The following is a 13,446-nucleotide window of genomic DNA, read 5'->3' on the forward strand; positions in this document are numbered from 1 at the left end:
CGACTCTCAAAATCCAGAGTGGACGTCCGGCTAACGTTAGTTCGTTATAACTTTCCCCAAAACCCCATTCTTAATTCCTAATTAATTACAAAGTGATAACAGGATAACCAGCCGCAACAGTTAGTATTTTTCAGTCTCGCGCTTATTGTTCCAACCGTTAATCGAGGTGATATACTTTCTATTCTGGCTTTTTTCTATTTTCTTGTTGCGTCTCACCCATTCAACGGCTGGATGGCGTTTCACGTCCAATGCCGGTATCTCCTGTCCTCTCTTTCTCTCCCTCCCCCTCCTCCGCGCGTCAGAGCGGTAGCAAGCGTGTGACGTAACTCCCAGGGACCGTCAACAAATATGTCTGCCTCACTTACACGAAAAATAAAATATAACTCACAAGTAACTCACTCAGTTACTTGTACGTCTGCACTTGTTAAAGTCAGTGTTATATGTACTGTTTTGATATTATATTCGTGTAATTTTCACAGGTATTAGTAGTGTTTTTAAACCCTTGGTTTGCTTGTGAAACGTTTTTTACACGATGCCTAGGCGAGACCGTGCGCGAAGCCGACTATTGTTCTGGCCGCGAGCTCTGGCCTTGGTGCTGAAACGATGCCTCTTGCCGTGAAGCCGAAGCGCGCCGCCGCCGCCGACGAGCACGCAGTCACGACTACTACAGCTGTTCACGCCCGAGCCCGAAATCACGCTCACACCCACACAGAGTAAAATGTGTGACAGAGAGAAAGAGAGAAGGAGAGATCGCTCGGGGTTGGAGTTGGCCTACTTTACAGCCTGCACTTTGAAAAACCGGGCGACATTGGGCTATTTTACTGTGGTATAAAAGCAGGCAGCGTCCAATTTGAATGCTAAACAAACTAACAGCCACATTTTCCCAGAAATGATCTCTGATGTGTGCGTGAGTGCAGAGAATCTTGGAAGGAGAGATATATGAGTGAAAAGAGAGAGTCAGGGTTCATGGTAATTTACTCCAAAAGGTCACCATCTGCCTGCTTTGCCTCGTGCCCTCTGTGAGCCAGCAGCCCCCGCCAGATTCATCCACCATATAGGCTACACCCCTCCCACACAGCGCGCGCACACACACACTTGCATGTATCTCTCCACACTAGGGGCTTTCTTAACAAGACCGGCACCGATAGAGGAGGCACGCGGCGCCTTGAGGAGGTCAACGGTGTGCAGGCAGCACGCCACTGGAGCCGCTAAGCCTCCCTGCACGACGGAGAGGAAACAGCTAGCACGCACGCAAGTGTGAGAGCAGCGATGTTGATGAAGGAAAACCTCAACTTTATGCTCCTCAGATTTTTTTTTGTAACCAAAGCAGACTATTCCTACATCCTTTAGGCAACAATTTGATATTTGTCTATCTTGTAGACACTGCAGTTAGGGCTTCATGGAACTTTAAAAATGATGATTCAGGTCAATATCAATGGTCTGGGCCTATGAAACAATTGTCCAAAATTCAATAAATATCCTATAGAAATAACCATAAGTTACATTCTACAATTCAAGACCTGCACATGATGGATATTTTAGAGGCGGATTTCAGTATTCTGACACTCAGTAAAGTGAGGTAGTACATTTAAATGACTGACTAACACCAAATTAGTATTTGTCCAACAGAACTGTATTCCTAAAAGTGTTGATAAGGCTTTGAAAAAGCATGAAGACCCACCCCGGTGTTAGAAAATAACACTGACTTGGACTCATGAACTGAGTATCTCTTTATATGGGGACTGCCACTTGGTACACCAGCATCCAACCACACCGCTCTTAAATGCACATTTCTATTATACTTTAGCAAACGTTTAGTTTAACAAAGTGGCTACGACCTTTAAACTTCCAAACTCTTCTTAGTTTTACGGCTCTTTTGAACTCTTAAACTTACAGCCGCTCCTACATTTACACTTCAGGCATCAAGACATATCTGACCTTTCTGTACTTGTCAAAGAATATGCTTTTTCGTGTCATGCACTGTGGGCTTGGACGAGTCTGCATAATGTTTGGAAACGCTTCTTTGGTATCAGACATTAATATGATGAAATGCTTCATGATGGATTTCGTGAATTGATTTTATGATGCCATTTTGACCAGGTAACATAATGTATCGAGAAACATCCACGTCAAATCGTTAAATACAGTAATTAATCAAAATATCTTTCGGATGACCACATCAACTTTGCTCATTCAATATTCTGAAAAAAACCCGCACTATTTAAAAATAACTCGTCACAATGCAGGCTTGATACCAAAAAGAGGCATTTGCTCCGTAGGCCACTCCATTCTTAGATAACGAGGCCTGCTCATTCATGTATGAGACTCAACGTTTGGAGGAAAGTGGCTATATCACCCTTAATCACTGGGCAAAAGTATACACGACACTCTACTTCATTGCTGTGTTGTTTTATTTAAAATGAAGCTTTGACATAATAATCTTTACACACTTTTTTTTGTTTTTGCATGATAAAAAAAAAACCAATAACAATCTTATATACTCTGGTGGTAACAAAAACATTTTGCTACAGCTTCTTAAAACAAGAAAATAAATTACATGTTCTTTAGATAATAGATAAATTACTATCCTTTTTTTGTTTTTATATAAAAAGTATTTTTTACTACAAGGAATTAGAGACAAGAATGACACATTCAAAGCCACGATCGCAAAACACGCAAACATACACACACATACATGAACACACACACAGACAAACATCCCAAACTCACACGTACGATAAAGTCACAGATTCTCTTGTCAAATGCAAAATAGTTATATGACAGTTAGATGTGATTAAATGCAGTCTACAACAACACTTCTCTATAAAACACAAGCGCTTACTATGTTCCAAAAAAAATATAGACATTAAAACATATCTGACAAATATGAAGACTCCTCACCTTTGAGTGGGCAGGGTGTAATGTGTGTGTATGTCTGCTTGGGAGGTGTAGGAAGAGAAAAAGAGCCAAGTAAAAACAGAAAGAGAGAAAAGGCATAAAGAGTACCTACACACACATTGCCGCCTCAGAATGCAAAAATATTTACTTCCAGGTCAAAGCAGAATGATGGCATTTGATCTGTATCATAAACTAACTCATTAAAAGACCATTGTCAGAAAGCAGCTTTCTCAGTCAACACGAGGTTTCTCTAATTATGGCTTCACCTACTCTCAAAGGACAGATTCATCGTCTCCGCCCATGAAGGTGACGACGGATGCAAAAAGAGAAGATAATGAGATGAGGTGAGAAAAGAGCGAGGACATGAAAAATGTAAAAGACGGAAGAAATAGTCTTCACCCGAGATGATGCTCCCATGAACAGCTAATTGATTACCACTGTCAATTAAATGTTCATGGAAGCATTATGTAGTGTGCAGACTATTTTTTAAACGTATTTTACATGCTTGTTCGTGCAGCCCTTAGAATTTATGACTACTTCATGAATACTTTTCGAGGACACGAAGATGTTTCATACCTCCACACCATCGCCATGGTGCTATCACTAAAATGTGACATTAGTGAATCGTTTTACATCTTCAGACTTGTGCATGACCAAGTTTGTAGTAAAAGGAAATATTCTATATTTTGCTTTTTGTCAATAAATCCCACAAATCCCTGTGACATTTAAACAACGACGATAAAAACGTATAAATGAGCCACGCATATGCATTGGAGGACATTTTTTATTTTGAGTCAATCTACCAGCCTGGTGGCATGAATACTGACGTGTGTTAGCGGAAAACAGTCCCCAACAAATAAACCTCTCTTGTTTATCCCAGTTATATAAGAAAATTACTGACCCTTAAAAAAAGAAACTATATATTTCTAAGCCAAAAATGTACATCATCAGACTAACGCATTGCTGGTTTGGTCTTTTCATGGGATTTGTTGACAAGAAGAAAAGTAAAGAAGAACACTTTATTGTTTTGTCTATTTAGTGAGCAGCATTGTGCTGACTTTAGTAAAAACATAACTGCAGCTATGAGTCTTCAAACCTGTGAATTTAAACACAGCTCCAAAAACACTCATTAAAAAGATATATCTGTAACTGGCATGAATACGCAGTCTGTGCTGCTTGTTTACCATCCATGTTATCCTACTTGTTTGGGAAGATTCTCACTTCTTCCTGCTCTGATATATTTGGTCACTAACTGCAATGGTCACTCCACTCCTTTGGTTTATCCGTCCAAATACTGAACTGAACAATAAGACGACGCTTGAGAAAATATTTTTTGGCAAACAGAAAAAGATATACGATATGTTAATGAAGTCCTTCTAGCTTAGTTGGGGGTCTGCAGTGTAGAGACACTATTCCAGTAGATCTTACATACACTACAACATACAGTGTATCTAGCACAAATGGTAATTATTTGTTCTGCACGTCTCTTTTCATAATTAGTGGTTTGCATTGTTTTAAATGGCTGTAGATTAAAAAGAATCATTAAAAAAGGCTAAATTTGCTGTTGGAACACAGAGGTGTCATCTTCCATTATAATCTATCAGCCTAAGATGATCACATCAATGCATCACTCAGCCCTGTGTGACACATCATGAAGCTGTTAAAGCTAACGTAACGAGTAAACAGATGCGCTCTCAGTGGAATATGTGGTTCTAACAGACAAACTCATGGAATACAGAGAACTGGAAAAAGGAACCGGCTGCTTTCACAGTGTTTTACCTGAAGAATCAGGAGGAATTAGCAAAATGTTATCGCACAGCCACCACAAGGTTTATGTCTACTTTCCATATCTACAGCCTTTTTATTTGGGGGGGGGGGGGGGGGGGGGTCAGCTCTTTTGACCTGATCCTTGACTTCTCGCGCACCAGGGCTGTCTGTGTGATTGGCTGGTCAGTGCCTCTTGGCACGCTGAGCACTCTGGGTACACGAGGCACAGCAGGCGCTCTTGTAGTAGGAGTAGACGCACATCCTGGCCTGAACCACCACCACACAGTTGTGACGTCTGTCTCGGCAGTTGTCATCTGTGAAAAGAGAGGCGGAGAAAGAGGTTAGTGGCAAGAAAGAAAAAGACACGTATGTATACACATCATGGTCACGCAGACACACACACACACACACACACACACACACACACACATACCTGTGACTTGTGGACTGCAGGGTATTGTGTTGCAGATTTGCTCCTGTTCAGGTTTGGTGCTCAAATCACATTCATGGCTGTGCTTTTTGTCTGGTGCCAGACACCGTACCTCCCTCATTTGTATGCCTTTTCCACAAGAACGTGAGCACTGAGAAAAAAAGAGAGTGTAAACAAAAGGGTTATTAATTAAAATAAATCATTATTTGTAGATTTAGTCTGTTCTGTCGCATCATTTCTTTTTCCAGCATTTTATTCTCAGGTCCTGCTCTCTCTCTCTCCCATCGTCTCTCACCGCGCTCCACTCTGTTGTGAACCACTGTGGCTCACACTCTCCCATCTCACACTCCTGGACCGCGCCAGGTTTCTCCAGATGAGCGCACTCATGGGCTGGTGCGACAGTAAAATCATTCCCCAACTTCTGGACACAAATGATGTCTCGTCGCTGACTTCCATTCCCACATAGGACATTACACTGAAAGAAGGAATACAGTAGCTGTGTTTATTGGATCTATCACTGCAATATGAATGCTCGTTTACTCCAAAACAAACATACAAAATCTATACATGCAACAAAAAAAAAACCTCAATGAATAAAATGAAATGTAAGATGACACAAAAGACTACTTAAAGTACAAATTAAAGTCACTATGGGTCAATAAAAACATCTAGTACTGTAGAAACGGAAAGGAACATGAATTCCTGCACACTCTGCACTAACGTTTTTGACAATGCAACATTTGTGCTAGGCATCAAAACAACAATATCTTTATAATAGAAACTTATAACGGAAACAAACTGAAAAGCAAAAAAAACAAGAGTTAAAATCGATTCACGTTTTACAATTACTATACAGTAAAACAACTTGTACACATTCTGTCCATCAAATGTTTTCCCCCCCCATTCATCTCTGTGTTTCATTCATTCTTCCTCCAACCTACCTGTGTCCAGGGGCTGCTGTACCACATAGTTGTTGGCAAACAGGGACCCCCGTTGCAGGCCTTCATCTCTGCCGGTTTGTCCCCAACACAGTCCCCTCCTCCTCCACCCTCTCTGACCCCTCCTCGAGTCAGACACACCACCTCCCTCCTCTGCACCCCAGGGCCACACTGCGCCGAACACTGAGGGACAAAGTGGAAGATCGGGTTGAGGCTCACTGTTGAGTGCTGTGGATGTTTCTTCCTTTTTGCTTCTGTGTATGTGTGTTACTCACAGTGTTGGACCAGACTGTGAAGTACCAGTTGGTTACACAGGGGCCCATGTTGCACTCCTCACTTCCTTGTGGGCGAGCCCTGGAGTTGCACTCTTTTTCGTTCACCACGCTGCCCTGATCGCTAAGGCAGTGCACACTCCTCGTCCTCCTCCCAACTCCACAGTCCACTGAGCACTGTGACAAATGAAGAGGAGAAAAACACGAATGACTACAAACAGATGAAAGAAACGGTACAAAGCATTTCATCCCCATTTACTTGATTCAAATCTAAAGTGGATCAAATACTCGTTGACAAAAAAGATTTGCAGCTGCTTATCAATCAATTAATCCTTTATTTGTTCCCAAAGGGCAGTTATTTGTGCAGCAGGAAAACAGAAACAAGAGATAAGCGCAGAAATACATCATATAAATGCAAAAGAGAAATGAGTAAAAAGATTCTGCAGCAGTCTCTGACTGGAAAAGTATTGAAATAGTTTTATGCTGACCCGATGAAGGAATTTTTGAACTTAATAATAAGACAAACTGCCATTGTTAAAAAGTATAACTCCAAAGTTAAAACTCCTTAAACTCTTTTACTTTCAGTCTGTTGTGTTTTCAGACTCTGAGATGCATTACTTGGCCTCTTTTCACTGCAGACCCGTTAGCAGATACATTTCCCAGTAGCATACTGGTATTGTTGACCTACCGTGCTCCAGTCGGGGCTGACCTCCCAATGGGAGCAGAGGCCGATCTGACACGGCTGTGTGGACTCTAGTGGGGTGAGGTTGGCACAGCGCTGCGGGTGGACCATGGTGGAGCGGTTCCCAAAGCTCTGCCTGCACTGGAGCTGCCTCTGCTGCACCCCGGGGCCACAGGACACACTGCACTCTGACCATGAACTGGCCTCCCAGCTGAAGGAAACAGGGAGGGAGCGACAGGGAGAGAGGGGGACGTGTTGAAGATAAATATTACAGGAAAATAACACACTCACATGGCGTCAGATGCACACGACTTCAATAAAATCTAACTGTGTGTATTAGGTGCATTTATCACATTATCCGATGCTTTTTCCTTGAGAAAAATCCCCACCCTATCAAGTCTGTTCTGTCTTTAATTGATCTGCCTGTGCAGTGACATACTATAAATCTGTTCACAGTAGAAACTTCCATAAATTAAACACTTGAATAAAGAAGTTTTGTTGTTTTTTTAATACCTGAAAACAAGGTGATTTGCACTGGAAACAAATTAAAATATTTACACCACACGAGCAGATATTTCTTTCTTAAAAAATACGACTTTAAGCACTCAACATACAGAAAGAAAATACCTAATAAAGGATGTTTTGCAGAGTGGTTTTCATGCAGTGAATTATCAGCTTTGAAAAAAGCACTTGCTTCCTGGAGAGCTGAATATAAAGTAAAATATACATATATGATGTGTCTTTTCAAGGTAACTGCGTGTTTTCTCACAATGGAGGGCAGGGATATGTGTTACAAGGCTCCTCCTCAGGAACCGGCTTGGCTGCAGAGTCACAGTTCCTCTCCGGGACTTCCTCGTCTGTATGGCGGTTTATACACAGAATGACTCTGTTCTGAGAACCTACAGAGAGAGAACGATGGATCGATGCACAGAGTGAGAGATACGTCAGTTCCATGTCCTTGTACTTGCACCTACACACCACAGGGGGGAGACATCACTCAATCCAACGTAAGTAAGTCATTTTAAAAGAGTCACACTGAAATTAGATTGTAACAAGCATTTATGAACGCTGACCTTTGCCACAAGAAGCAGAGCACTCTGTGAGCCCTCCTCTCCTCCACACAAATGGTGACTGAGTGTCCGGTGGCAGGTCAGTGCGAGGGGGGATCCGAGCATTCCTATTGGGTGCAGAGCCCCGAGGACGTGACCTCTCAAGTGCCAATCGGTCGGAGGAGGGGGGAGAAAACACAGAGGTGGAGGAGGAGGAGGAGGGGAAATAAGGGACCGAAATGGGAGGAGGAGCAGGAGGGTCTTCTACTGACACAGTGAGAGGACCTGGGAGAGAAGAAAACAAGAGATTGACATTTAGACAAATTAGAAAGGAAAGGCAAGGTAGGAGAGAGAGGTGAACTTTAGGTAACATACACGGAGAGAAGAGAGATAAAGAGTGAAGGAAGAGGCGGAACACGAATGTTGAAATATCAAGAATGGCAGTGAGTCAGATGCTAATGATGTCATGATGAGGTCAGGGTCTCGTGGCAGTGACCACGTGGACCAGATAGCTTCCTATCTAGGTCACGCACAAACACACAAACACACTTGCACAATAATCCCTCCCTTTTGGCCCACAACCACAACCACACCCATCCTAATCCATAAACACGTCCATCACTCTCATGGCTCTGAATAGTGTTTCCCCGAGTAGTTTGGAAAGAACAAATCCAGAGATGTTTGATTTAGGGTTCAATTCTGCATTTGATAAGACTTAACTATGTGCTGAACAGGACTGTGGAGAATCCAGTGTCTCTGTGCTGCTGTATGAAACATGCAGAAAACATGGCTGTCAAAAAGTGAGCCAAACAGAAGAAGATAAAACCAGAAAGTAGAAGTGCGAGAGACGTACTGCGAAGGGGTGCCCTCGCTGGCTCTCGCTCCCTCTGCCTCTCTCTGGGTGCCTCCCACTCTTTCTCCCTCTCCGTCAGCCTCTCCCTCTGTAGCTCCTTTTTCTCCACGGGGATATAAAACTCATAGTTGATGCCCGGGTTCTCCTTGTGGAAAATGATCTGGAGAGCAAAGCAGGGTGAGAGAACAGACAAAGTTAGAGGTAAAAAAAAAAAACCAGCCAATGACAAGAAACACCCTAAAACCGCTTTACAGATGCCCATCGAGAAACGCACTGAAAGGCCAGGACGAGCCACTCTGCCCTGGCAGGGAAACACTGTCAAGCTCAAGGATGCCTCAGCAGCGTGTATGCGATGTGTCCCCGCTCTTATTATGAAACCCTGCAGACCATCACACAAGACGTAACATATCCATCTAAACTTAATCAGCTATGGCAACAACATTTGGGTCTGCTATTTTTTGCCGAAGATGTCAATGCAATTCTGGCAGTTGCTCTATCTGTCAATGCTGCAACTTGGTCAAGAGTGACATATCGCAACAACAATTAAACGGATTGACTTTGGCTTTTGTACAGATTAAACAAACGACTTGTGATAATTAAGCTTTAGAGGTGCTGCTAGGCAGATTTTGTTACCTTTGGACAGAGTCAGACGAGCTATTTCAAGTCTTTATGCTAAGCTAAGCAGCTTCTAGTAGTTAAGATGCTGACCATGAAACACAACGCCCCTGGTTGAAGTAGCTGGCAATGAGCGTATAGGTTTACCTGACCTCTCTCCTCTGCCATGCTGATGTGATTGTAAGAATAAAGTAAAGTTGTTGAATGCAAGCAGGAGCTGGAAAAAAAACCAAGTTCTGAGCAAACAGTGGGTGTAGCTTGGGGTGTAACTTATGCTAAACAGAAAAAAAGGAACCTGAGAACAACCAATAAACACTTCTGTTTTGGTCTTTTTTATTGGGGTTTTTTCTGTGGCCAAACTTAACTTTGTTCACCAGCTGCAAGGCTCTACATATAGCTGACTTGTCTTTCTATTTTTATCCATCCAACATTTTATTTCCCAGCGTGTAATGAGCAATACGCCCTCACAGTGCCAATGGTGTGGTTATATACTTTTTGTCTTTTTTCAAAATCAAAATAAAGCCATAAAAATGCAGGTGATTCCAGTGGCTTTGGTGCTTGCTATTTATACCCCCTCCTTCGCTGTGACTTCTGGATGTAAAGCAGCAGATGAGTTCTGTTCTTTATTAAGATCTTAGCCTGAGGTTGAATTGTTATCATTAAGCCCTGGATAGTCTGATGTGGCTCAGGCTAAGCTTTGGTACAGCTGTCTTTATCCCACCATAATGCTAAAATAACCCAGGCTATCTGGAAGATCTTGACACAGAGCAGGAGAGCACAGCCTCAGGCTTACGACAACGTTCTCGCGATGTTAAATACTCTGTGTATACACATGTGTGTATGTGTCTGATTCTTATCATTCACTCAATTGTGCCATGCGCTGGCTCATGTTTGCTGACAGGGTTAAAGCAAACACTGTTCTTACATATAGCTGTAGCTGTGTGTTGGTTGGTCCCGGAGCCCTGAGGGACTCGCCCGTCTCTTCCTCCCCCTCCGCCTGTGCTCTAGGTCGGGTGTAGGTGAAGGTAGTCCCTCCTGCCTGGTACTCCCCAGGAGGGTCCACAGCCCACCGCCCATTCACCACTGAAACCCCCGTGCCACTCCTCATGGCTGGAGAAAAGAGGGTGGAGTGTGAAGAAGGGCAGACAGGAGGAGTGAAGCATGATTTGAGTTAAGTTTCCGTTTCTTATTTTGATCTTGTTTAGTCTACACAGTGGTGAATTCTTAAGAAAACCCCATGAACCCAAACACACTCTCAGACAGACAAACAGACTTTGGAGTTCTGTCTCATTACCAAACGGGAGGACGAACAGTCACACATACACACTTCACTGGTTCCTTATGGGCTCTAACAATACAAGCTTTATCCGCTTGGAGCCTATGAGGGCACACAATTTACAGTCTTACAGTGGCCAGCACACACATGCCCGTAGGCCAAATCTCATTACCAAATCTGCAAATCCCTGCCAACATCTGACTTTAACTGGAGCTGCAACCAGTCTGTAAGAAACCTTAAACTGTGTGCGTGTGTGTGCATGATTTGGTTTGTGTCTATTCGCTCTTACCCAGGTAATTAGGGCTGGCTCGCCTTTCTGTGATGTCAATGAACGTAGCTCCGGGCGGAATGTCCAGGATCTTGTGGTAACCAAGGGGAACCGTGACATTTTGTAAACTTCCCGTCACCTTCCGACAGGAGCTCTCCCGCCCACCACACACTCCACACTTGTCAATCACAGAGCCGGAGCCCAGTACCCCATCGCAACCCTCCGTCTGGCAGGAGAGGAAGGTGAAAAGATGTGAGTGATGGGTCAGACAATGTGGGGGGGGGGGGGGGGGGGGAGTGGGGGAGGGGAACAAAATAGATGTGGGGGGAGGGGAGGGGACAGAGCAGAGAAAAGCTTTTCCAATGTGGTTGAGATTTCACATCCATCACCAGTGTTTATTTCACCATTGCTTGTGCAATTGGTAACTATCGCTGGCCGGATTTATGCCAGAAACAGAAGTGTGGAATAAGAGAATAAGAGAACAGAGGCCCAGAGCAGGGTAATAAAAAAGATTGGAGCCACTCTGAATCTGAATGCCAGGCTTGAATCAGCCTGAGACGGAGAGGTTCTGGATTTTGTCAACTCCGACTAGACAGGATGGATTTGGGTTCAGATACCTGAAGCTGAAACCTCCCACACATGCACATATAAATGCACTTACCAGACATCGCCCCTCTACACACACATCGTTGGAGGTGACGTTGAAGCAGGGGGTCCCGTCTCTGACACGCTCGGCCTGGCGGACATAGAAGCGATAGCCCGCAGGTCTGCAGGTCAGCTCGCACTGTTTGTCCGCACCAACTGCAACACAGGGACAGAGGAGAGGATGATTATTGCATAACTTGTTGATCTATAAGAGTCTGACTGTGAGATCGTCCGCATAAATCTGTGAAGCTTCTTTCTGCATCTGCCTGGCGCTGAGAAGACCCAGCTGAGCGATGAATGTCTTCCTCCCCGACTGTCAGACAGCCCCAGAGTGATTAGCTATTTCCCCTGCTGCTCAGTTGTGTGAATGCATTCACTGCTTCACCATCCCAGGAGCTACATACCCAGAGCAGAGGTGTAAACACAAGCCTGAGGAAGGTTTGATTTATGAGAGGAACCCAACGGGCAAACACAGCAGGTATAGATGTACAAGGAAGAAAAGAACAGATGGGACGAATAAGAGAAAAGGAAGACAGCTTCAAGGTAAAAGAGGAAATTGAAGTCTTTCAGCACTGAGAGAAGTGGCACGTGTGGAGAACACAGATGATCTCACAAGGGAATACGGGAGGGGTCCACAGAAACAATGTTGAGAAAGTAGAGGAGCAACAGAACAGTGTGTCTGAGTGGTGGAAAACAATGAGCAGGTTTAAAGGAATGCAATGAGAAGATCATAGTTACACCACATGTGTCCCACTAAAACCACAAAACATAACAAATACAACATATTTGTTTGTGTAATGATTCAACGAACAAGCAACACAATGTGTGGTAGTGAACTTTAGAGGTGTTGGTCGGTGCATTATTGATCTTTGGACAGAGACAGGCTCGTCCAGTGTCTATAATAAGCTAACCACTGCTGCGTACGTGAAAAAAGTAGTGCAAAGTAATTGTTTAGCTCAAAAGAAAGCTGTGCGAAGTGTGATGAATCGCCTCAAGTGATGTCACTTGAGTCAGCATCGGAAGGGGCTACAAGTTTGAGAAAGAAAAGAATCTGGTGGCGTGGAGTGAAGACGAAGTGAGTTCACCAGACCTCTGTTGCACGCTCCTCATCTCAGCTTGAAGATAAAGGCTTGAGGCAGCTACTAGCATAACACACCCAAATCTGTTGAGTTGCATTGTGGGTAATGTAGGAACACTTTAACAAGATAGAAGAATGTGTGGACTAAAAAAGCCGATAGCGCCATGATTCTGCTGCAACATTCTTTACACTAAAAAAACTGTCCATTGTGAGTCCGACAATGTTATTGTGGAGCATTTTCTAAATTGGTGAATCATTAGTTTAATACAGACATGAAATTATCTTCTTGTGATAAGAAAGTGAGTTAGCATATACTTCCCAAAATGTTGAACTTTTCCTTTAAAAAATACATAAAAAGATAGAAAAATAGGTGATGAACACAAGAAGGGACAGTGAGCTCTGTTTATTACTCTCTTTGAGATTGGAGATTGGGGTTTTACAGGGGTTAAAGGCCTTTAGGCAGGGCTGGTGTGTGTGTGTGGTGTGTGAAATAGAGCTATAAACATATAGCATGAGTATAGGGTCAGACATTTAGCTGCAGATGGGAGGAGTTTCTGTCACCAGGTGGTCAGGGTTTAAAGGACAACTTCTGTGCTTCTTGTGACTTCTCACATACTTCTAAATATAATATATATAATACATATGAACAGCATGACACCTTGTGGTCTAACTGTG

General features: G+C 43.4%; 1 protein-coding gene across 1 annotated transcript in view; it reads right to left on the reverse strand.

Annotated features, from left to right (window-relative positions):
• Positions 1 to 2,393: 2,393 nt before the first annotated feature.
• The window catches only part of adamtsl4 (ADAMTS-like 4), a 30,982-nt gene continuing 19,929 nt past the window's right edge, over positions 2,394 to 13,446 (reverse strand). Inside the window, exons 6-17 of the mRNA XM_079275519.1 lie at positions 11,710 to 11,849; positions 11,070 to 11,274; positions 10,430 to 10,614; positions 8,890 to 9,049; positions 8,061 to 8,321; positions 7,757 to 7,886; positions 6,994 to 7,198; positions 6,309 to 6,482; positions 6,037 to 6,216; positions 5,391 to 5,570; positions 5,099 to 5,246; positions 2,394 to 4,979 (exon numbers count right to left, since the gene is read on the reverse strand). Coding sequence (XP_079131645.1) covers positions 4,849 to 4,979; positions 5,099 to 5,246; positions 5,391 to 5,570; positions 6,037 to 6,216; positions 6,309 to 6,482; positions 6,994 to 7,198; positions 7,757 to 7,886; positions 8,061 to 8,321; positions 8,890 to 9,049; positions 10,430 to 10,614; positions 11,070 to 11,274; positions 11,710 to 11,849 — 2,099 coding nt within the window. The 3' untranslated portion in view covers positions 2,394 to 4,848. The remainder of the gene's footprint in view (positions 4,980 to 5,098; positions 5,247 to 5,390; positions 5,571 to 6,036; positions 6,217 to 6,308; positions 6,483 to 6,993; positions 7,199 to 7,756; positions 7,887 to 8,060; positions 8,322 to 8,889; positions 9,050 to 10,429; positions 10,615 to 11,069; positions 11,275 to 11,709; positions 11,850 to 13,446) is intronic.

The sequence above is a fragment of the Melanostigma gelatinosum genome (assembly GCF_949748355.1).
Source record: "Melanostigma gelatinosum genome assembly, chromosome: 9".
NCBI lineage: Eukaryota > Metazoa > Chordata > Actinopteri > Perciformes > Zoarcidae > Melanostigma > Melanostigma gelatinosum.